This window comes from Conger conger, chromosome 10 (genome assembly GCF_963514075.1).
Source record: "Conger conger chromosome 10, fConCon1.1, whole genome shotgun sequence".
NCBI classification, from domain to species: Eukaryota; Metazoa; Chordata; class Actinopteri; order Anguilliformes; family Congridae; genus Conger; species Conger conger.
Genome location: NC_083769.1, coordinates 46,059,785 through 46,084,263, shown reverse-complemented (window position 1 = coordinate 46,084,263; position 24,479 = coordinate 46,059,785). Strand labels below are relative to the sequence as shown.

General features: G+C 42.9%; 1 protein-coding gene across 1 annotated transcript; it reads right to left on the bottom strand.

Moving 5' to 3' along the window:
• Positions 1–1,330: 1,330 nt before the first annotated feature.
• On the bottom strand, positions 1,331–3,929 carry LOC133139574 (alpha-1,3-galactosyltransferase 2-like). Its single transcript, XM_061259147.1, has 3 exons — positions 3,832–3,929; positions 3,293–3,430; positions 1,331–2,279 (listed from the first exon to the last, which is right to left on the bottom strand). Exons 1-3 carry the CDS (start codon positions 3,927–3,929, stop codon positions 1,598–1,600), a joined length of 918 nt encoding a protein of 305 aa, XP_061115131.1. The 3' UTR covers positions 1,331–1,597.
• Positions 3,930–24,479: the final 20,550 nt, after the last annotated feature.

The window sequence follows — 24,479 nt, the reverse complement described above, 5'->3', positions numbered from 1 at the left end:
GTCATAGTGGGGGGAGACTTCCATTATTAATACTCTCCGTGTAAACTCTATGTAGGAAAGGAGACAGTTTCTTAGAGAATTGCTTATAAAACTCGGAAGTCAAACCATCTGTAAATCATCATTTCTAGTAAATCAAATCTATTCAGAAAATTGGAAATAAATGTATTAGATTCTGTATCATCCCTTACTGGCCATCTGTCCAATCTACCATCCAGAGCAAGATTAAAATCCCCTCCCATTATTATTCTTATACCTGGAAATCTATTTCTCAAACAATCAATTTTAGTGCTTAAGGATTCAAAGAATACAGCATTTTCTTTCCTATTATTATATCCATACAGATTTACAATTAAGAATACTTCATCATTTAAAGAGACAACCAAAATAATAAAATGTCCATTTGGGTCTGTGGTAGAAGAAATTATCTTCCCGGTGAAATTATGATTGAGTGTCAGAATCCCCGCTGAACAGTTTGTCCCATGTGAAAACCATAAATCCTGTCCCCATTGAGATCTCCGGAAATTGCAGTCATCTGGACCAGAATGTGTTTCTTGAATCAAACAGAAGCTAGCATGAACGCTTTTTGCATAAAGTAAAATAGCCTTGCGCCTTGTTTTGTCTCTGAGTCCCCGAGCATTGAACGCTACAAAGGTGAAAGAAGAAATAACGAGTTGAAATAAAATAGACTAACAATTAAGCTTATTACCCTGAGAGTTAACAAACAGTACTCTCCTAGTGCAACAGAACTCTCTCCTCAGAGAGCAACAATTGAAATATTATTCAGTAACAGAACCAGCTGAAATTCAAGTAATTTTACCAAGGTGCATACAAAAACAAGACAGTTATTTTATGCCATTAACTGCCATTAAATAGTTGGGTCTATAAAAAAAATAATAAAAAGAGAAAACAATATATAATAGTTCACTGCGACCCACTACAAAGTAATTAGGAGTCACATTTTTAGTGTTTTCACTCTTTTGGGAGGAAAATTTCCTTTTTCTCATGATAGGCCTTAGCTCCTACAAAGTAGGCGAGCTTGCCCTCTTTGCGTGCATGCTCCACTTGTGGCCATAACTGACTGCACTTCATTCGATCCTCTGGTGAGAGATCCTCTTTGAAATGCAGCTTTTCTTCCTCAAGGAACTCGTTGTTTTTGGCTGCCCTCCAGACGCTATCGCGAAAGTGTCTCATTGTAAATTGTACGATGACTCCTCTACGTTTGCCATCTTGTCGTGGCTTTCTAACACGGTGGACACTATCGATTACATCTGGGAGTTTTCTTTTACAGTAAGGCGCTATCGTTTGGCAGATTCTGTATTACCTTCTCTCTAATGTCCTCCCCCTTCACTTCGGAAATGGCAGACAATCGCAAGTTCCAGCACCGTTTATAGCGTGGAAGATCAAGAACGCGTCTTTTCTTCCGAGCTGCTCACTCTCGTGTTTGTATGAGCAATCTTGTCTCTCATGCTTTTGATTTCCTCGAAAATGTAATTAACAGAGCCCTGTAGAGTTTCAATACTCGATTGAAGGCCATCACTGTTTTGCAATTGTTTTGTGATATATATTATTTTTGTTTTATTTTTGGTCCATGGTACCTCTAGGTTCTGAGTCTGCTGTAGTGTTTCTCAGCCCAGAGCAGCCGCTTGACGTGTATCTCTCGGCTGGGCCCGTTGAGGGGATTCCAGCCGTACTCTGGCGAGAGCACTCTGCTGGGCTTGTTGAGCCAGAAGTACTTGTTGAGGTGGCTCTCGTCGTGCCACAGAGCCTCCACCCCCTTCCTCTTGTCCGTCATTATGCCCCGGTGACAGCTCTCGGTCAGGTTCGCCACGGACTCCCACGTGCCCCCGAACACGGCCGCGTGGTAGTACAGGTCCCCAGTCTCCATGCAGGCCGTGGAGTTGGGGTTGCGGTCGTAGGTGTACCTTACCTTGGGGGTGTTGTAGAAGGAGGAGTGCTGCAGGGCAACCGACTCCCCGAGTGCCTCCGAGCCGAAGCGACTGGCGAAGACCATGTCCACGTCCAGGCAGAAGACGTACCGGTGGCGGTGGCGGATGCGTGTCTGGACGGCGTCCGCGAGGGTCTTCATGCGCATCATGGAGATGTCCTCCCAGCGCTCGTGCCTCTTGACCTTGATGATCTCCAGGGCCCGGCCAGTCTTCAGCTGGAGCCCCGGCACGTTCTCTGGGGCGTCGGTGAACACGTAGTACGTCACCGGTAAACCCTCCATGAAGTGGAGTTCCGCTGAGGACAGCAGATCCATCAGGTACGCTTCCAGATATCTGTTAAAAAGGCACACAGAAATACACAGTAGAGTGTTATGTATGCAGTGTCGGAAGTTCCTAATTTCTCTTACAATAGTTACCCGCCATCTTCTGACACACTGAAAAACCCATCTATTAAAACTGCAACCTGGGCCCATAAGACTTCATCCCTCTCCCCCCAACATTATCAAACATTAATATTATGAGCAGCCTATTAGGCACCGGTACATAACTAGGACTGGGATGGTTGGTGGTTCAATACCCAGTCAAGACCATAGAATTACCAACCTTAGAATGTCCAACTGACATTTTTGACACAAATTTTGATTCATAAATATGTTGTTTATAGGGCATATATGTGTGAGGTTTTACACAAAATAGCTTTTTAAAGGTATGAAAAAATGCTCGATTTAATAGGCATCTGCTTGTAGCCCATTCACTTTGGAATCTTTGAAGCTCCATATCTCAAAACCACTCAGAATACAGATAGAAGCTTGTACTTCTAAGGTCAAGCAGTGTAGCCATGAAGCCTGACTTGTCCCCTGCTTAGTCTAATCAACTGTACGTCACTTTGGATGAAAGCGTCAGCTAAATAGCAAATTATTTATATTATCAAACTCTTTCCAACAACTTTTGTTCAATAATCTCATTGATCCCTCACGTATTTCAGTCCTCCATCAGTTGATTTTTCTTATTTTGATTCAGGATCAAGCCAGTAAAATAATTCAATTAATTGCAGCAAACAGCTCTGTTAATCATTCAATTCCCACTGAATTTGGTGCATAGGATGAATTAAAGCAAGCTGTGCTGCATTGTGTTCAACAAATCAGCAATAATTTAAAATGTCCGCCAAGAACTTGTACTGCCACCACCTCCGCTATAGATTTAAGAAGGCGCAAACAAGCTTGTGTTCTGCTCTGAATGGTGTGATATCAGGGGCTCCGTCAGGGGAAGACACTAGATTTAGCTCAACGGGTGGACTTGCGGACAGCAGACAGGAGAGGCCCGAACGTGTCACAAACAGCGCTAACCTCCCGACGGCGAACACAGTCAGTGCCACAGAGGTGCCCATTTTTTGGTGATACTTGTCGTAGGTGTCAGGATCAAACATCCCGTCCCACAAAATGGGAGCTCCCCAGTCCGTCGATGTCGTCACATCGGTTCGGGAGCTGAGAAGAGGGACAAAATGGGGGGGGGAAGGGTAATATTGACAAGGCATCATTCTGTAACCTGGATAATATTTCAGCACAAGTGTCTGAGCTTGTCTGTGTGGTCACAAGGTTATATATATGAAGATAACATTGCCCACACCTCACTCCAAGGTGACCCTATGTTTTGTTGAAATTGGCAGCGTATTTGGTACGCTGGGTCTTTCCGTTTCCGCACTAAAGAAACTGAATGATCCAGACGATGGCACCGATGTTTTCTACCTGTCTGAATAAAGCAAAGAATACCACCTTACCTGTTCACTATAAAGGAACTGCTCAGGATCACCGGTTAATAAATAACAAACATCATTACGTTCAACAAATAAAGGCTGAACACACACAGTACTGTTCATGTGGCTCACCTGAGATCCAGGGAGGTGTCTACATGGTCTCCAGGTTCTGGCTTTGCAGCAGGAGGAAGCTGATATTTCCTCAGAGGGCTTTCAGAAAACCTGAACATTACAACAGACACGTTTGCTTCATCAAATTTCAAACTTCAAAATATAAGGCACATCTTATAGTTTTCCCTGATGAATCGTGACTTTTTCCTGCAACATTTTATGTTTGTAATTAGTTACACGTAAGTTCTTTCCCCTTTAAGACACAACTAAAAGGCTGCCTGGTAAAGGATAGGAAATCAGTATTGTTTCAGAGGAACAAACAGGAAGACACACTTAAGAGGCAGGTCTGCAAGGCTCTGTAGGAGATGCACCTTGAAAGATAAGCTGAAACAGTTTGCCGAGCACTAGCTTCCACGATTATGACGTATACTACAGTGAAAATACAGAAGCAATACAATTTTATCGTAATTTTTAAACATATACTTTCAGATGCGTTCATATGGTTATGAAAAATGGACCAAATTCAGGAAAAAGTGAATTTTGATTTTACCAAAAAATAAAGTATTCCTCATACAAAAATAAATTGCCTTTCAAAAACAAAGTGCAAACTGCTTTACACGAGTGTACAACTGCTGCTACGTGGTAATGTCCAGCAGTACTGGTGTATGTAGCTGCAATATGCTAACCTAAGAGATTCAATGAAATAATGAAATGTATGCGCCATCTCAGAATGACCCGAGATATGCAATGCTGTTCATTGACATTGTGAGAGATGTTTCGAGAATCACATTACAGCAACAGAACGAAACAGCAACAAAAATGAATAAATAAAATCGATACAGTCCACTTAAAAATTTACAAATAAATAAATTAGTGAAAGTGTGCACATTGTCACTCTATTCTGTAATGTGACATTTTGATTCTTTAGCTCAGGCTGTTTCTGTTTAAGGGTGGCACGGATGGTGCAGTGGGTAGCACTGCCGCCTCACAGCAAGGAGGTCCTGGGTTCGAATCCCCGTCGGCCGGGGCCTCTCTGTGCGGAGTTTGCATGTTCTCCCCGTGTCTGCGTGGGTTTCCTCCCACAGTCCAAAGACATGCAGGTTAGGCTGATTGGAGAGTCTAAATTGCCCGTAGGTATGAGTGTGTGAGTGAATGGTGTGTGTGCCCTGTGATGGACTGGCGACCTGTCCAGGGTGTATTCCTGCCTTTCGCCCCAATGTATGCTGGGATAGGCTCCAGCCCCCCTGCGACCCTGATCAGGATAAGCGGGTTCAGATAACGGATGGACGGATGGATGGATGTTTCTGTTTATTCTTGCATGGTGAAGGAGACATTCCTACCTCACAAACACCATGAACGGTAACAGAAGAGTAAACAATATGCCGAGTCCCAAACAGTTTTTCAGTCTGAAAAAGAAGAAAGATTTAATCAAAGGATTGTGAGGCATTATATTGCATAACGTACATTCACAATAGTAGCCAATATTGCTTGTGCTGTGTTATTGTGTCATATGTGTGTGTTATGGATTAAATGTGTAAAAAGAATCATTTTGCTTGTGAAATCAGTGTCATATGAAAAGCAACAATGTTGCCCGTGCAAAACAATTAAAAGTATGCATGAGTTTAATAAATAACTGCAAATCTACAACCAGCAGGTAAAAATGTGCATTCCTGTCAAATCAGAATATCAAATCAGGTTTTTAAAACAACAAAACGTTCAGAAACAAAATTATATTTTTCAACTTCAACCAAATCCAAAAGAGGAAAAAAGAACAACAGAAATAAAGAAATAAACGTTTATTTCAACAGAAACGGTGGTGCGTTGAGCATCCTGTTGCAAACCTAGGGCAAACTGACTGATGTAGTACGGTTTGCTCCTACGGTGTCTGAGAAGGTATTTACAGCATAGAACTACATCATTATTGATTTGAAAATGATGAGAAAAATATTTAGATGTCGGCTGCCGCTTGGTTTCTTTCTGAACAGTGGTTTGCTTTGGCTAAATTTAGATGTATAAATATGAAATCTTCAAATTAAAGTGTAAAATCACAGTCTGTATGATTTAAAAGTAAAAAAATTTGACCTAACACACCGATAATGGAATGAGCAGTTCCAAAATAAAGGAAATATGGTTTCCAGAATTATAATTTTTTTAATTGCAGCAATACAATTCGGGTATTATTTTGAATTTTACCAACGTGAGTACTGGAACCTTTCAAGTGAGGACCTTTTGGGGAAGTGAGGACCAGACAAAATGTCCTCACTTTTGTGTGTGTGTGTGTGTCTGTCTGTGTGTGTGTGTGTGTGTGTGTCTGTCTGCGTGTGTGTCTGTGTGTGTGTGCGTGCGTGTGTGTGTGTGTGTGTCTGTCTGCGTGTGTGTCTGTCTGCGTGTGTGTCTGTGTCTGTGTGTGTGTGTGTCTGTGTGTCTGTCTGTCTGTGTGTGTGCGTGAGATTGTGTGTGTGTGTGTGTGCGCACGTCCGTCTGTCTGTCTGCGTCTGTGTGTGTGTGTGCGCGCACACGTCCGTCTGTCTGTCTGTCTGTCCCTGTGTGTGTCTGTAAATGGTTGGCATTTATATAGCGCCTTTATCCAAAGCGCTGTACAATTGATGCTTCTCATTCACCCATTCATACACACACTCACACAGCGACGGCGATTGGCTGCCATGCAAGGCGCCGACCAGCTCGTCAGGAGCATTTGGGGGTTAGGTGTCTTGCTCAAGGACACTTCGACACAGCCCAGGCAGGGGATCGAACCGGCAACCCTTCGACTGCCAGACGACGGCTCTTACTGCCTGAGCCATGTTGCCCCCATACTTACATAATTCCCCAATAATTCAATATGTACGTATTCAGTGCCTACTACATCATTCTGAAATAAAGCTTGTATGCTGAGATAATTTCATTTAAATTGTGCACAAAAGCATATCCAAGCAATCTGGGCTATTTGAGGCTACATCCCTAAAGAGCATCACAACCCCAGTGGGAATAGCATCTGTAACTATAGCAAATTCCTCCAGGTTAACTGGGGTATTAAACATCCATAAGAATTCAGAAATTCTAAAAAGCTGGTTCACCAACATTATGCTGCTAGAGAAACATTTTCCATGAAACAGTCATTTTTTTAAATATAAAATGTCCCTGTTATTCCATATACAGAGCAGTATTTGGACAGTGGTACAATTGCTGTCCTATTGCCTCTGTACTCCAGCAGGTTGGATTCAAAATGAAACGGTGAATATGGGGTTAAATAGACCACTGTCACCTGTAATTTGAGGATATTTACATCCATATTGGGTGATCCGTGAGGGAATCACATCAATTGTTATCCATAGTCCCTCCATTTTAGCGGACCAAAGTAATTGGACAGTTGGCTTATCGGCCGTTTCTTATTAGTCAAGTGTATTCGCTTCTTTGGTGCAGGCATGGAAACGTAAGTAATTCACCCAATATGGATGCATATACCATCAAATTAAAGGTGAAAGTCAGAACAACAGACATTGCACCACTGTCCAAATACATACATACTACACTTTATAATAGCTGGGAAGAAAATTGTGTTTATAGATTGAACAAAAAAGAAGCAATTGTTTGTGAAAGTTGGACAATTCCATTATTAAGTATATTTTGAATCTGATTCACATACCGCAGGGTCACGTCGTGCTTATAGAAAAATGCAATCTTAATCTGATTGTACGATCATATTTACACAAATGCGATTCACCAGAAACCATAAAAACTTTTTTTGGTTGTTCCTTCGCTCCAAGTAGACAATGTGTGACCACTGAAAACTGGATGTGATCGCAGAATCATGTACAGTCGCCTTAGAGAAATTCTACCAAGGTCGTCTGTTGAAGACGTTTCACTCACCTCCTTGTACCGACCTTCGAGATGAAGTTCATTTGAGGCTGCGAAGATAAAAACTGAGATCAGATATAGGATAATTTTGGAAACAGAAGGTAAAATATCACGCGAACTGATATAAATAAAGCATCCTACAACAGTCATTACCACAAATCCACAAGTTGTAGTAGACATGTGTTTTCAATCTCTGACTCCTTGAGTCTGGAACTTTCTGGGCTGGCCCAGAGATCCTGTGAAAAAAGAGATACGTAGTTCCCCCAGAGACTACTGATTCAGGTTTCGAAATATCTATCTGTTTAGCAAACACGGGGGAAAAAACACACAATTCTGCCACATCTTAAGGCGGAAATGACCTAATAATTCTATATAGGCTCGCTCGGAGTCCTAAATACGTAGCTATACGTATACATACATACGTATGTATAGCAACTTTAGAGCAGAAAACAAATGGGAAGATTTTCAAAACGAAAAAATATAGAACAGCAAACAAAGTACACATAAACGGTAGGAAATAATGCAGGAATCAGTTATCACCGTCAGTCAATCCTGTGTGGCATGTTCAGGCAATTTAAATATGATGAACGTTTTATCTGAAGGGATTCTGTGTAAAGTATTGCCGAAGATTGTTCCACAACAACGGGAGCTTATTGCAAATCACCAGGGCCCAGTAGGGTTTTTCAAAACTGTTAATCTCTAGATTAAAATCTCATTAAGATCTCTTCAGATCAGAATTAACCAGATTTTGAAATAGTGTTTTTGCTATCCCAGATAAAATTGATGTTCTAGGTTCTGTCTCCGTTTTTCAAATAATTTTCAGATAGAATCATTCTGATCGAGATAGCACAAGATCCGATTTACAGAATCCAGACAAGCATTATTTGGATACAGCGCGCCACCATCTGTTGGTCAAAATAATGCAACGTTTCATTAAGACAAACAGGCATGAGTTTGTATATTACTCATATTCACCTATTTGAATCATCAATACAAAAGACAATGCCAAAAAAGTCAGTCTAATTTCAGAATTCAATGTAATAAATACATTTTATTGCAGGTCCATGTGGATGCTGGTATAGCATGTTCTGAGGAACTATGAAAATCTTGTTTTTGCAGCAATTATTTTAGAACAGAGAACAATATACTTTCAAATAAAATATCCCAAGGCATTTACACATTTGTAAGGCTTGCAGTTTTCTTCAGACAACTTTTATTTTTGTGGGGTTCTTCTGGAAAATACTTTATTGGCCATTTAGAATCGATACTGTTTCATAGAAGGATTTGTGTTCATAATAAAGTGCAAGGATTGGATCCAATTCATGCATCCCACATCAACCTTGAATCCATCCTGAGTCCACCCTTTCAGTGGGATCAAGACGAGCATTATTTTCCATATCAAAACTATCCTAATCTCCTCCTTCATTTTTAAACACCCCAAAACAATATTTGATCTAGATTCTAGGTAGGATTTAATATCCCAATTTTTATTGTCAGGATCACATATTCAAGTTTTGAAATACCCAGTTTTGGAATTTAATCCCATCTGATTATTGAAATCAAATCCAAAAATGTTTTTGAATACTGGCCCACGCGGGATATTTCACAAAAAGGGTTACCCGAGTACAGGTAAAACCCGGAACATGTCTTTTGACTTCAGTCCCGTGTTCCAGATTTGGGAGGGCTCAAGGTTTTACTCAGTTATTCAGGCCAATTCTGCTTCATGAGACAGGGCCCCAGTTGTACGAAACCACACATTTACGTAGACACACAAAGGGCCTCCTGACAGAACTTCAACAAGCATATTTTGTGGTGAGTGTGGCTGGATTATCCTTCTGGATTTTATGATTTCCTCAATATTAGCCTATATCTTTGACCCACAATAGACAAAGCTGTATGTCACATGAATACACATTTTAATCCAGATTTCTGTGAATAAATAAAATGAGACATTTATATCAGTTTGCATTTATTAAACAAGAAAAAAAGATACAAAGCTTTTTGTCATTTTATTTTTCGCTTGGCTTTGACACAAACTCGGTTTTGTCTTAATTACTCTTTATGATACAACAATGCAAGTCAAAGGAAAAAATATTTTAATCGCGAGACCTATATAATCATTTAATATAGAAAATTGGTTAACAGTTAATATATTGAATATTTACAGAATAGTTCATGCTAAGAAATTAAAATGTAGTACAGTTCTTGATACAGGACAACACCAGTAAAATAAAATGTGGTCATACAACAACAATAATTAAGGCTTAAATGTGTATAAAAAATCACAAATCAAATATTAATATTCAGACGGAGTGAAAGGATTTCAATAGACAAGGTTTTGTTTTAATACATAAACAATGTATCGATTTAGGATTTAATGAGAAATCCAAAACTGGTATTCTCTCTTAAAATGACTTAAAATATAAGAAGGACATAAGTATTGTCGAAGGACCCGGCCCTAGGCCCGCCTGATGAGAGATTGACAGGGATGGGTTAGGAAGGAATGCATTGTTAACCCCTCGCACACGCCATTGAGGTGGTAGTAAAAACGCCCGTAAGAGGAAAAATATGCGGTTCAGAGCTAATGAGCAGCCCTAATTGTCAGCAGAGGAGTCTGAAGTCGGGGGACTTAGATTTAGGGTACTAAGGAGCAAGGCTAAAGGTCTGACTGAGGCCATGCATAGAATGAGTTCCAGTATGACCTTGGAGGAGATTCAACATGCTGAGCGAGCAGTCGGGGAATACCCCAACCCTACAGGGGAGGAGCATAATGCCTGGTTAAAGCAAAAAGATGAGGAAAACAATATAGATGATGGGGAAATGATAATCTGATAATTTATTGGATAGATGCAAAGGACTGACTGTAGAGGAGTTGGGTGATGAATTACACTCGGCTATTAATTGGATGTCCTTTGTAGATTTCTTAAGGCGCCACAAGAAAGTGCACCTGAAGAATGTATTGAGATGGTGGAAACTCCCTATTGGAGGGGTATATGACATCAAAGTTTGGAGAGAGTCCAAGGAGAGATTATGACAAGTGAGGCAGATAAAAGTGATGAATATGCTCATTAAAAAAAGTTGCATAAGAGATAAGTGTCTTCCCACTCGGTATACTGGGGACATTTCTTATCAAAAAAGGTACACTTTTATACAAGTTTAAGGATATATAAGGAGTGAGCTTTTAGACGTTAGAGTAGCCTCTTAGAATTTCGCTTCACAAGATATCTACGGGCTGTTGAAGAAAGAGCAACGCAGAACAACTATAATCAAGCTTGAGTGGTAATTATAATCTATATTACTTGTAGAAGTAGGAAAAGTAGCACATAGAAGTTCAACGTTATAAGTTTCCGTTCATTTTTATGTCTTTTCTTTTTCAGTAAGATACTATATAAGGTAGAAAAAATGTAGAGAAGTTTTAGAGTGGGGATGCACATAATATTCTAGGAATGGTTTCTTTTAACTTCCAGAAGGGGGAGCTATAGGATAAGGTAAAGGCCAAAGAGGATGGATATTTGAGGGGTGTACCTTGAATTTAACATCTGGTGGAAAGGTGAATTAGAAAGAGCAAAAGGGGTTATATGAACCTTGTATGTGATTAGCAAACTGAAAGATGATATTTAACCTGTCAGCTGTATAACTCTATTCTTTTGATTCTTTTGATTATAATAAAGTATATCTGACTATAATCATATGTGAGAAAGGTTCTTTTAGAGGAATACAGTGAATACAGGAAATCATATACCAGATTTGCATCACACCCCTTCACTTCGAGACTGGGCTGGAAGTTCAGTAGAACTTACCAGGGTTCCAGGACGTTCGAAGTACTTAAAGGAAAAGAGAGTTCTGGTAAGTTCTACTGAACTTCCAGCCCAGTCTCGAAGTGAAGGGGTGTGATGCAAATCTGGTATATGATTTCAGTAGAACTTACCAGGGCTCCAGGACGTTCGAAGTACTTAAAGGAAAAGAGAGTTCGTGCCCGAGACACCTCCTCGTGGGGTACTGCTCGTGGGAATGTGAGGTCTGAGCTCGGCAAGGTGTCCGTAGCTCACGACAATTTATTCATAACATAGATGTACGGTTTCCCCACTTACTCCATAAAGGGAGAGAGACAGTGACGAGGCAGGGTATGTTGTAGTCGGCATTAGGATACTGAGTCCAGAAAATAGCCAGGCAGCTTATATTTATTTTGTATTTATTTTTTTAAAAGCTATTTTGACATGTATACATGCCAAGGTTCCATCCCTACACCCTGGAGTTCGACCCAGTATATTTCGCAATATATTTCTTCTGTCAAACAATGCAGGCATGTGCCACTGAAGCCGGGAGACACATTTCCTGTCCGATTCTAGTCATTCAGAGCGATGGTAATATTGTTAGACTTGACAATTTTGGATCCAGGTTTTTACAAACTTCACCGTACACACTGCACCTTATAGCATAGGAAAGGTTAGCAAATTTGGTGAAGAGGCGTTTCACACGGTTGCAACAGTGAAGAAGCAGGAAGACGCATTAGCGTTAAATCATCAGCTTTCAAATAATCTTTTCAAGTCATAATTAACTTTTTTTTTATTCTTTTTTTTTTAACGTAGTACAAAGGAAGGACTTTTAAACAAATGTGGTAATTCCATAAACTTCTGTATGGTGCCAACATCATGTCACGAAACACCTAACTGGTTGGTAATGTCATATGACATTAAAGCTACAAAGTAGTATCGTAAATGTTATTTTTTTCAAGGTAAGGTTGTTGCTTCTGAACTGCTTTTGATTTATGTGCCTCTTTGGAGCAAGTTCTCCACTCCTTATGCATCCTAACTGTCTTTCAAAATATTCTCACAGTTCAATAGGACAGGGCACTTATGACTCACGGTTCAGCAGCCACTGGGAAAGAGATCAGGAGAGGGTGTGCGAAAAATCGGCAAGAAACACACCACACAGCGGGGAAAACAAAGCCACACAATGTACTTTGGACTTAATAAGGATGTTTGTTTTTGTCAAGGTGCCAGTCACATCAAATAATCTTTCAGTATTTTATTGTGTTATAGTCCTCTGAAAAAAATGTAAACTTGTTTTCAGACAAAAGGGAGAGTTTGTGGAAACAAGAAGGTGCTGGATTTATTGGTGAGATGCTGAGTATTCTGCTGAATTCATAATTGTTGTGGGGTCACTCCAGTTGGTGATCATGATCCTGTCAAATGCAGTATGTAGGTGTGACGATACCAATTGTGACTTTTGAACGATAAGATAAGCTTCGATAAACCAGGTGCAACATGAAAGATATGTCAGTATTTACATTTGATTTTGGTTATCCTTATCGAGTCTTGAAATTGTACCACGAGTATATTGTGTGGCTTTGTTTTCCCCGCTGTGTGGTGTGTTTCTTGCCGATTTTTCGCACACCCTTGTGGGAGAAAAATATAATGTAGTACAATGTAACCTAGGATATATGTATCCAGATATGTACAATGCATATAGTTAGAAAGGGCGGCACGGATGGTGCAGTGGGTAGCACTGCCGCCTCACAGCAAGGAGGTCCTGGGTTCGAATCCCCGTCAGCCGGGGCCTCTCTGTGCGGAGTTTGCATGTTCTCCCCGTGTCTGCGTGGGTTTCCTCCGGGTACTCCGGTTTCCTCCCACAGTCCAAAGACATGCAGGTTAGGCCGATTGGAGAGTCTAAATTGCCCGTAGGCATGAGTGTGTGAGTGAATGGTGCGTGTGCCCTGCGATGGACTGGCGACCTGTCCAGGGTGTATTCCTGCCTTTCGCCCAATGTATGCTGGGATAGGCTCCAGCCCCCCTGCGACCCTGTTCAGGATAAGCAGGTTCAGATAATGGATGGATGGATATAGTTAGAAAACTGCTTAAAAAGAATAAATTGTGCTTGTGACAGATAACCAGCAAAAATGTAAGGGAGGGGTGAGTGCTCGGCCGCGGCTTCAGGAGATAAGGCAGAACACTCTCCCATTGTTGGGTGCTCTCAGGTGCTTGTTATGATAGAAAAGATCATAAGGTTGGATCCTCCTTAACCAGCCTAGGAGGAACCACGGATGATAAATGTAACCTTTGTAGTTACTGTAGCAGTGTGTTAATTTCAAAACAAATGTTATATGACTTAAGGAGCAGAGGTGGGCCCAGGAGTACAACGTGTGATGGAAAAGTACTGAAACACTGTATGATGATTGGCTTTCACCATAATGTATTCATGTGATAAACTTTGGATGTGTAATGGTATAAGAATAGACACCCTGTCTGCTAAAATCTAGAGTGTTTTCTCACATTGGTGTGAGGCATTCTCCGTGCTTTGTTTTAGGGTTAATAAAGTTTGTATTATTATTATTGAAACTCTCCTTGCTGTGAAAGAACTGGGTTCTTTTAAACGGGAAAGGTTGCTTGCAAGACGTCCCTCCTTGGAATTTCCCCCACAGTAACTTGGCGTAGTCGGCAGGATCTCTAACTCATTTCTGTTTCAGAAGGGTCTGAGTCTCAACAGTCCGGGACTGGAAAGGGATTGGCAGGATCTCTAACTAAGGCCGCCTCCGGGAAGAGGGAGCGACCCGAGATCCGGTTCCCTAAAACGAAGACCGCCTTCGGGAGGAGAAAGCGATACGAGATCCGAATACTGAGGAAGGAGAAAGACTGAGCGGCAACCCCACAGCAACGAGAACGAGACTTGGGCAGACTATTGTCGTGAGCCACGGACCCCTTGCCGAGCTCAGACCTCACGTTCCCACGAGCAGTACCCCACGAGGAGGTGTCTCGGGGACGAACTCAAGTACTCCGAACGTCCTGGAGCCCTGGTAAGTTCTACTGAACTTCCAGCCCAGTCTCGAAGTGAAGGGTGTGATGCAAATCTGGTATTCGATGTCCTGTATTCAATGTATTCCTCTAAAGAATCTTTATCACATATGATTATAGTAAGATATACTTTATTATAATCAATCAAAAGAATAGAGTTATACAGATTACAGTGTACATATCATCTTTTGCAGTTTGCTGATCACATGCAAGTTACATATACCCCTTTAGCTCTTTCTAAGTTACCTTTCCACCTATGATGTTTAAAAATCAAGGTACACCCCTCAAATATCCATCATCCTCTTTGGCCTTTACCTTATCTTATGGCTCCCCCTTCACGGAGATAAAAGCTACTGAACTTCCATTAATACAATGGGTACGAACACCCCTAAAGTCTACTACTTATTTATATCGTATATAGTATCTTACTAAAAAATAAAAGACATAAAAATAAAAGGAAACTTATAATGTATTAGTTCTATGTATTACTTTTCCTACTTCTACAAGTAATATAGATTATAATTACCACCCATGTCCTAAATATAGCCATCTCGTTTTCTGCGGGATTTGATCCCTCCTCCTTGCTGTTGATGAGCTCTTTGAACAGCTGCATTGGTTTGGGAATCTGGGGCAGGATCAGGACCCAGACTTTCGAAAGACGTGACTTTGCACTTCGTACTTCTCCTGCCTGTTGTATGGGATGTGCACTGGTATGTCTTCGAACACGTCGGGGGTTTTGCAGTGCAGCCGCAGCATATGCCTCTCCTCACTGACACTGAGGTTAGGGGGGGAGGCTTCAGGTTCTTGCGTGGGTCCAGCAGGAAGGTGTTCTGTAGCGTGGAGGAACCCCGCGTCCCGTCTGTTGGCCTCCAGGTGCAGTTCACGGCTCCAAGCATGTCGTAAAAGCCCTTTAACTCTTTCACCAGCTTTTCTGTATGATGAGGGATGCGCATGAACACCTCTTCGACATCAGTCCCGCTGCCACAACTCTTGGGCTAAGTCCGCACCGCATACATCACTCTGTTCTCCATATCCAGATCCCGGAGTGGCGCGCAGAGGGAGTGTGCCACTCCGGCTTGACTACAGCTGTCTTGCGTTGCTCTCTCTTCAACAGCTCGTAGATATCTTGTGAGGCTAAATTCTAAGATCCCATCCTAAGGTCTAAAAGCTTATTCCTTATATATCTTTTTTGCATACAAAAGTTTATCTTTTTGATAAGAAATGTCCCCAATATTTCAAGCGGGAAGACATTTATCTCTTATGTAACTTGTTTTTTAATGATCATATTAATTATTTCTGTTTTTCCAATTGTCATTTTCTCATACCTCAAAAGAAATTTCCCCGATATTTTATCTCATCTGCCCCTCCGGTTTGGGAATTTCCACCATCTTAATATACGAGTGGAAAAACACTAGCTCTTATGTAATTTTTTAATGAACCTATTCATCACTGGTATTTGTCTCCCTGTCATAATCTCTCCTTGGACTCTCTCCAAACTTTGACTTCATACAAGCCAGAAGTTAGTGCCCTCCACCATCTCAACACACTCTTCAGGTGCCCCTCTCCGCGGCGCCTTAAGGGATCTACAAAGGACATCCAGCCAATAGCTGAGTGTAAATCATCCACCAACTCTTCTATAGTCAGTCCTTTGAATCTATCCGATAAATTATTTGTGCTATAATCAGGAAGGCCCTTGAAGCCTCTTAATATTCTTTCGGTATTGATATCCCTTCCGTTTTCCTTATTTTTTTCTTTAGCCAGGCATTGTGCCCCTCCCCTGTAGGGTTGGGGTATTCTCAGTCAGAACTTTAACCTTGCTCCTTAAAACCCTAAATCTAAGTCCCCCGACTTCAGACTCCTCTACTGACAAGTATGGCTGCTCATTATCTGTGAACCACATATTTTTCTTCTTACGGGCGTTCTTACTACCACCTCGATGGCGTGTGCGAGGGGTTAACAATGCATTCCTTTCTAACCCATCCCCCGTCAATCTCTCATCAGGGGGGCCTGGGGCCGGGTCCTCGACACTACACCGGGTGTAGGGCATGCCTATGCGTTGGCGAACGCACCGGTCCGGGACCGGAGATCTCGTAAGGCCTTAAAGACTCATGTCAGGTTGGTACCTTTCTGTAATTGTTAAAATGGGGAATAGTTGCGGGAAGGAGCTAAATGTGGGCTGTAATCAATTTACAGGACCCCTAAGAATAATGTGGAACCAACACGGACCACCAGCCGTGGAAGGTTTAAAAATTTGGCAAGAACATGGCTTTCCTTTAAATGGCACATTTTCAACACAGAGGTTAGAGGATGTTAGAAAGAATATGGAAAGTTGTACTTAGAAAATTTTTGTAAAAAAAAAAGGAATTAAGGGGATTTGAGTTATGGGAACGAGAGGCACGTGAAAGGCAGGCGAGACAACAAAGAAATAATGGAAAAAAAGGGGGAAACTCAGCTGGGGCGAGTGGGAAAAGCACACCCTGTTTATATCCCTCACTAACCGTGTTAAAACATTCCGAGGTTGACACGGACCTGGACTGCCCGGTGCCCCGTCCACCTCCCCATGCACCTCCACCGCACCAGCCAGCCCTGGTCCCCAACACCCCGACGACACCGCCTGCTCCAGCCCCGACTCTGCCATCGCCACCACGCCTACAGACTCCTGGAAGAGGGACCCCTCAGCCACCAACGATGACACCCTCCACCAGCCCCAGGATCAACCTGTGGGACCAACCAGACACCGAATCCTCCACGGACCACACCAGATCGGGATTACAGTATCAGCCACGGAAAAACTACCCGTGTGCAATACCACACTGTCAGTTCCCTGCCACGGGAACTGCAGCAGACAGAGCCCCTGTCTGTGCCTCACACACCGCAGAGGCATGGGAACGCCACTATGGATTAAAAGACATTCCAGAAGGAGGAAGGAATAAAGAAAAGACAACAAAGAAAAACAGCAGATGCAAATGGTACAAGTAACTGACCTCCAACTCAAACAGCTGAAGAGTCAGCAGCCAGCTAGAGGAAGAGGCAGAGGACGTGGAAGGGGGAGAGGAAGAGGCAGAGGACGTGGAAGGGGGAGAGGAAGAGGCAGAGGACGTGGAAGGGGGAGAGGAAGAGGCAGAGGACGTGGAAGGGAGAGAGGAAGAGGGGCTGGAAGAAGCGGTGACAGAAACGGCCCTTGTCATGTCTGCGGAGAAGAAGGACATTGGGCACGAGACTGTCCCAGGAAATACAAAGGACAGGGCGGAGGAGACCAAAGACTGGGTGAAAGAGGCGGGCAAGAATGGCAACGCGCCCCACGGGGCCGGGGCACAGTGAATCATCCTGATCAGTTCGACGAACATGACTGAATGGGTGGGGGGAAAGGTGGATGGGGCATGCGGCAGACGGGTGAGTCCATATTAATGCTGATAAAATGCAAACCAGGAGATTTACCATATTGGACATTAAAAGTAAATGGGAAAGACATGACCTTTATGGTCGATTCTGGGGTCGGTAATAAGTAAGAATGCATGGAAAGGGGCGCAGCCAGCAATGTCTGGAAGAGGCATACATACCGTGACTGCGGGGGGCCGTTCTGTTCTATTTTCACTGAGCTGCTGCCTACTGTTAGGTAAAAGGTAAACACTCCTGGCACAGGTCCCAGAACAACTCTACAGCATCAGCGGGATTATTGGCAGGTGCCAAACCGCTGGAAGTCTCCCCAAAGTCATCTTACAGGCCATGCAAACGGCAATATCCTCTTCGACCAGAGGCCGAGGAGGGTATTACGCCAGTGTTTGAAGAACTATTAAAAGGAGGAATTATTGTGCCATGTACAGGTTCCCCATGTTCTACGCCTATACTGCCAGTATGAAAGCCTGATGGAACTTGGCGATTTGTACAAGATTTGAGGGCAGTAAATTCGGCCATAATTCCTAGAGCCCCTGTGGTGCCTAACCCCGCTACTATTATGTCCCAGATCCCGGGTGAAGCATGCTGGTTTACTGTGATCGATCCAGCATTTTTCAGTATTCCTGTAGCTCAGGAATCGCAACCATGGTTTGCATTTACATTTCAAGGGAAACAATATACGTGGACTCGAATGCCACAGGGCTACGTTGAAAGCTCTGCTGTTTACTCTGCCGCACTAAGTGAATGTTGGGAAGGATTCACTTTTCCCCAATGAAGCAAATTGGTGCAACATGTTGATGATTTATTGGTCTGTTCAGAAACAAAACAAGATTGCACTGTAGACACTGTGGCGCTTCTCACATTCCTAGCAGAAACTGTGAATAAAATTACAATTGGTACAAGAAACAGTGCGATGTCTAGGTCATGACATTTCTAAAGACGGCCGTTCGTTGGGCTTAGAGAGAATCGAAGCGATTCTCAAAGTACCCAAACCACAGACTAAAACTCAGATGATGTCTTTTTTAGGCATGACAGGATACTGCAGATACTGGATCATGGATTATGCGCAAAGAACACAACTTTCGCAGGATATAATACATGGTAAAAAGTTAGGGTCACATGACCCCTTAGAATGGACTGAGGCGGCAGAAGCCGCATTTTTAGATCTAAAAGGGCAATTACAACTAGCCCCTACATTAGGAACACCAAATATGGACAAAGACTACTCTGATGGTACAAGAGAAGGGCGGATATATGTCCGCTGTCCTGCTCTTTGAGCATGGAGGTAAACAATGACCTGTCGGGTATTACTCAACGAGACTGGACTCAGTAATCCGGGGACTTCCCACCTGCATGCGAGCAGTTGCAGCGGCTGCTGTGGCTGTAGAAGCCGCCTGTGCTTTAGTGGCTTATCGACAGCTCACTGTCCTTGTTCCGCATGCTGTGGCAGAAATACTGCTGAAACAAAAAACCGCTCACCTTTCAGCTTCGCGCATGCTCCACTATCAACATGTATTAACAACCCTACCTAATGTTGTTGTGAAACGATGCACTGTTTTAAATCCCGCTACTCTTCTTCCCACAGAAGCAGACGGAGAACCACATGACTGTGTTGCCGTTTTTGAGGAAATCCTCACCCCCAGACCAGACCTAAAAACAGAACCCATACCATATACGGATATTGAATTTTTCATAGACGGATCCGCCTCAAAGGATCCCACAACCGGTAAAAATCATGTGGATTGCACATGATTGCACAGGATTGCATATGCAATAGTAACCGAACATACAGTACAAGAGTCTACCAGGTCACCTTTCTGCCCAAGCTGCAGAATTGTTCGCCCTTACCCGAGCGTGTCATTTGGCAAAAGGTAAAGTTGTAACAATTTACACAGACAGCTGATATGCATTTGGAGTGATACATGATTTTGATACAATTTGGATTTCTCACCAGTGCGGGAAAACCCATTCAGAATGGACCCCTGGTCAGAAATCTTCTAGATGCCATCATGCTGCCCAGATCTGTTTCCAAATGCACCGCACACACTGGGGACAACACACCCGTGGCTAGAGGAAATGCAGCAGCTGATGCGGCTGCTAAGGCAGCAGCACATGCCCCTGTGAAAACGACCCTCCAAATGTTGAATGAACAAAAAGACCCACAGCTTACAATACAAGAGAGTCAGGAAATGGCTACCGCCACAGAGAAGGCAAAATGGAAAAACAAAGGGTCAAAGGTCGATGGTCTGTTGGTGGGGAAAGCCTCAGGTAAACCTTTTCTACCCCAATGTTTGGTTCCATACTACCTGAAATTGACACATGGAAAGACCCATGTGTCAAAAGGAGGGATGGTGGCAGAAATGGAACAATATTGGGACCTCAGCGCATGTGCATTCAAAAGTCACTCACAAAATTTTTGTTCCAGATGCATCGTGTGTGCAACACACAACGCCGGAGTAGCAGTAAAAACGGAACCAGGCGCTCAACCACCAGCACAAGAGCCGTTTGAGTACTTAATGATGGATTTCATTGAACTAACCCCTTGCAGAGGCCAAAAGTATTGTTTTGTGATCATTGATATGTTTTCAAAATGGATTGAAGTGTTTCCTTGCAGACATGCAGATGCAACAACGGTGGCAAAAGCACTTATTAGGGAAATCATTCCCAGGTGGGGAATTACCGAAACGAATGTCCTCGGATCGAGATTCACATTTCTACAACAATTTGATGAAAGCATTGACCGAACTTTTCTCCATTGACATGCGGTTCCACTGCGCTTATCACCCGGCCAGTGCAGGAGCAGTGGAAAGAGCAAATGGAGAGGTCGAAAACAAGTTGACAAAAACAATGGCGGAGACAGGGCTAGATTGGATAACAGCTCTGCCCATAGTCATGTTGTCCATAAGGTCAGCGGTAAGTAAGACGACAGGATTGTCGCCCCACGAGATCATCACGGGAAGACCCATGAGAACCTCTGTGGGTCCCCCGAACACTGGGACAGATCTTGCCCTAGCGGATGATCAAATGGTACACTATTGTGTGGAATTGAATAAGGCTGCGATTTGTCTCAAAGCAGGTAAAAGCAGCACAACCAGCCACACGAGATGAACCTGGACACCAGCTGAGACCAGGAGACTGGGTGAACCTGGACACCAGCTGAGACCAGGAGACTGGGTGAACCTGGACACCAGCTGAAACCAGGAGACTGGGTGAACCTGGACACCAGCTGAGACCAGGAGACTGGGTGAACCTGGACACCAGCTGAGACCAGGAGACTGGGTGAACCTGGACACCAGCTGAAACCAGGAGACTGGGTGGTGGTGAAGGACTTCCAGAGGAAGAGGTGATGCGAACCACGGTTAGCTGAGCGCACTTCCTGGATACACGCCAGTCACTACAGGCTGTACAAACGAGGGGCTCCAGTTGGCTGATGCCTGGGAGCTGAATCCAGTGAGAGGGGAACAACTGGATGTGTGGAGCCGGGACGGGGAAGAATACAAAGCATAAACACTGTTTAGTCTGTGCGGACCAGGGTGCCTTTTTTCCTCATCCATCAGTAAAGAGAATACAAAAGTGAATTCAAGAGGTTTTTGACACTTTTGGTTCAGGATCAAAGGAGTGGCTTTTGGGACTATTGGTTGCATCCAACAGTAGTGTAAGAGTAAGATGATGCCCTAGCCCCAAAAGATCACCCCGGGTTGTGTTGTTTTGTTATTTTTATTTTGTTTTGTTGTTAGCGACACTGCGGATGTGCACCTGTCTGAAATGAGGTGGCTAACGATGTAGTGAGGCACGAAACAGGCACATTACTGTTGGATAAGCTTGCTGTGTGTGCGGCTTAGAAGCTGCAAAGCGGGGAATTATATACAATATTTTCCCTAGTTAGTGTATGTTTATCTTATGTATCAGTAGGTTTATCTTATGCTATTCTATGTATCAGTATCTGTACTAATTTCCACTAACACAACGCTGAAGACGACACTTAAGTATGACATTTTTGCACTGAATTGTATTATTTCTTGTTTCCTTAAAACACTGGAATGTTTTTGTTTTTTTTAAGTCAAAGTGTTAGAGGGGTTGGTTAAAAGTCTCTGAGATGTGGATGAGAATGTGTAAGACAATCACGAGAGGTGTTCCAGCAACTGCCCCACACACCCTACGACGACGCAGGAGCCAAGAGCGGATGAGCAAAGCAGACAAATGTTTTTTTTTTTTGTTTTTTTTTTCTCTCTGAAAATGTTATCATTTATATGACAAAGGGAGGGATTGTGGGAGAAAAATATAATGTAGTACAATGTAACCTAGGATATATGTATCCAGATATGTACAATGCATATAGTTAGAAAACTGCTTAAAAAGAATAAATTGTGCCTCTTTCCCAGTGGCTGCTGAACCGTGAGTCATAAGTGTCCTGTCCTATTGAACTGTGAGAATATTTTGAAAGACAGTTAGGATACATAAGGAGTGGAGAACTTGCTCCAAAGAGGCACATAAATCAAAAGTAGTTCAGCAACAACCTTACGTTGAAAAAAATTACATTTACGATACTACTTTGTAGCTTTAATGTCATATAACATTACCAACCAGTTAGGTGTTTCGTGACATGATGTTGGCACCATACAGAAGTTTATGGAATTAGCACATTTGTTTAAATGTCCTTCCTTTGTACTACGTAAAAAAAAAAAAAAAGAAAAAAAAAAGTTCATTATGACTTGACAAGATTCTTTGAAAGCTGATGATTTAACGCTAATGCGTCTTCCTGCTTCTTCACTGTTGCAACCGTGTGAAACGCCTCCACCAAATTTGCTAACCTTTCCTATGCTATAAGGTGCAGTGTGTACGGTGAAGTTTGTAAAAACCTGGATCCAAAATTGTCAAGTCTAACAATATTACCATCGCTCTGAATGACAAGAATCGGACAGGAAATGTGTCTCCCGGCTTCAGTGGCACATGCCTGCATTGTTTGACAGAAGAAATATGTTGGGAAATATACTGGGTTGAACTACAGGGTGTAGGGATGGAACCTTGGCATGTATATGTCAGGACCCTGGTGGCTGGGCTGGATTTGAGTTGGGTGGGGCTCGGTGTGCAAATGGATCCACGCTGTCGAGTTTGGGGGCGTGACGCAGCTGTTTCCTGTTTGACTAATGGAGTCAGGTTTAAAAGAAGCAGGTAAGGGGCAGACGCGAGAGAGATGCCGGGGTTGAATGTTGGATTCCGCGAACGGAATTTTAACTGGTCGATTATATTTCAGTTCGTTGTGTTTGGGTTTCTTTTTCTTTCCTTTTCCCTGTTTTGGTTTCTTTTTTTTTTTTGTTTAGACTGTCTCCCGCATTGGCGGTGGTTAGCTGGCTGACCGCCCCGGGAAATCGGGGACGCTACACGGGCGATACTGTGCGCAAGTGTGACCAGCGCTGGGCGATTCCGGTGGAGCTGCGCGGTGTGGCGCCGGACTGGTGCCGTGGCAAAGACCGCACGCCTTGGTGGAGGAAACACGCAGTGGGACTACACTCACCCTGACGAGGGCAGAGGAAACTGAGTCTTCCACGCGGCGGAAAAGCAACGGGCGGACCAGGACCGGAGCCAGCACAAGCTCCCCATTGGAGGAACAGCGAGGACGCTGAGGGCGGACAGTGCGGCAGTTCCAGCGCGTAGTGTACAGCAGAGTGGTTCGGGGTGCAGTCCATGTATGTAAATGTGTGGTTTCATACAACTGGGGCCCTGTCTCATGAAGCAGAATTGGCCTGAATAACTGAGTAAAACCTTGAGCCCTCCCAAATCTGGACCACGGGACTGGAGTCAAAAGCCATGTTCCGGGTTTTACCTGTACCCAGGTAACCCTTTTTGTGAAATACCCAGCGTGGGCCAGTATTCAAAAACATTTTTGGATTTGATTTCAATAATCAGATGGGATTAAATTCCAAAACTGGGTATTTCAAAACTTGAATATGTGATCCTGACAATAAAAATTGGGATTAAATCCTACCTAGAATCCAGATCAAATATTGTTTTGGGGTGTTTAAAAATTTGAAGGAGGCGATTAGGATAGTTTTGATATGGAAAATCATGCTCGTCTTGATTCCACTTAAAGGGTGGACTCAGGATGGATTCAAGGTTCATGTGGGATGCATAAATTGGATCCAATCCTTGCACATTATTATGAACACAAATCCTTCTATAAAACGGTATCGATTCTAAATGGCCAATAAAGTATTTTCCAGAAGAACCCCACAAAAAAAATTGTCTGAAGAAAACTGCAAGCCTTACAAATGTGTAAATGCCTTGGGGTATTTTATTTGAAAGTATATTATCTGTTCTAAAATTGCTGCAAAAACAAGATTTTCACAGTTCCTCAGAACATGCTATACCAGAATCCACATTTACCTGCAATAAAATGCATTTATTACATTGAATTCTGAAATTAGACTGACTTTTGTATTGATGATTCAAATAGGTGAATATGTAATATACGAACTCATGCCTGCTTGTCTTAATGAAACGTTGCATTATTTTGACCAACAGGTGGTGGCGCGCTGTATCCAAATAATGTAAATCGGATCTTGTGCTATCTCGATCAGAATGATTCTATCTGAAAATTATTTGAAAAACGGAGACAGAACCTAGAAC

Excerpts from the sequence above, each read along its gene's own strand:
- LOC133139574 (XM_061259147.1), bottom strand. The coding sequence starts at position 3,929 with ATGTTCAGGTTTTCTGAAAGCCCTCTGAGGAAATATCAGCTTCCTCCT. Across the intron at positions 3,431-3,831 it reads GACACCTCCCTGGATCTCAG|CTCCCGAACCGATGTGACGA; the intron begins GTGAGCCACATG and ends CCCTCTTCTCAG. Across the intron at positions 2,280-3,292 it reads ACTGTGTTCGCCGTCGGGAG|ATATCTGGAAGCGTACCTGA; the intron begins GTTAGCGCTGTT and ends CCTTTTTAACAG.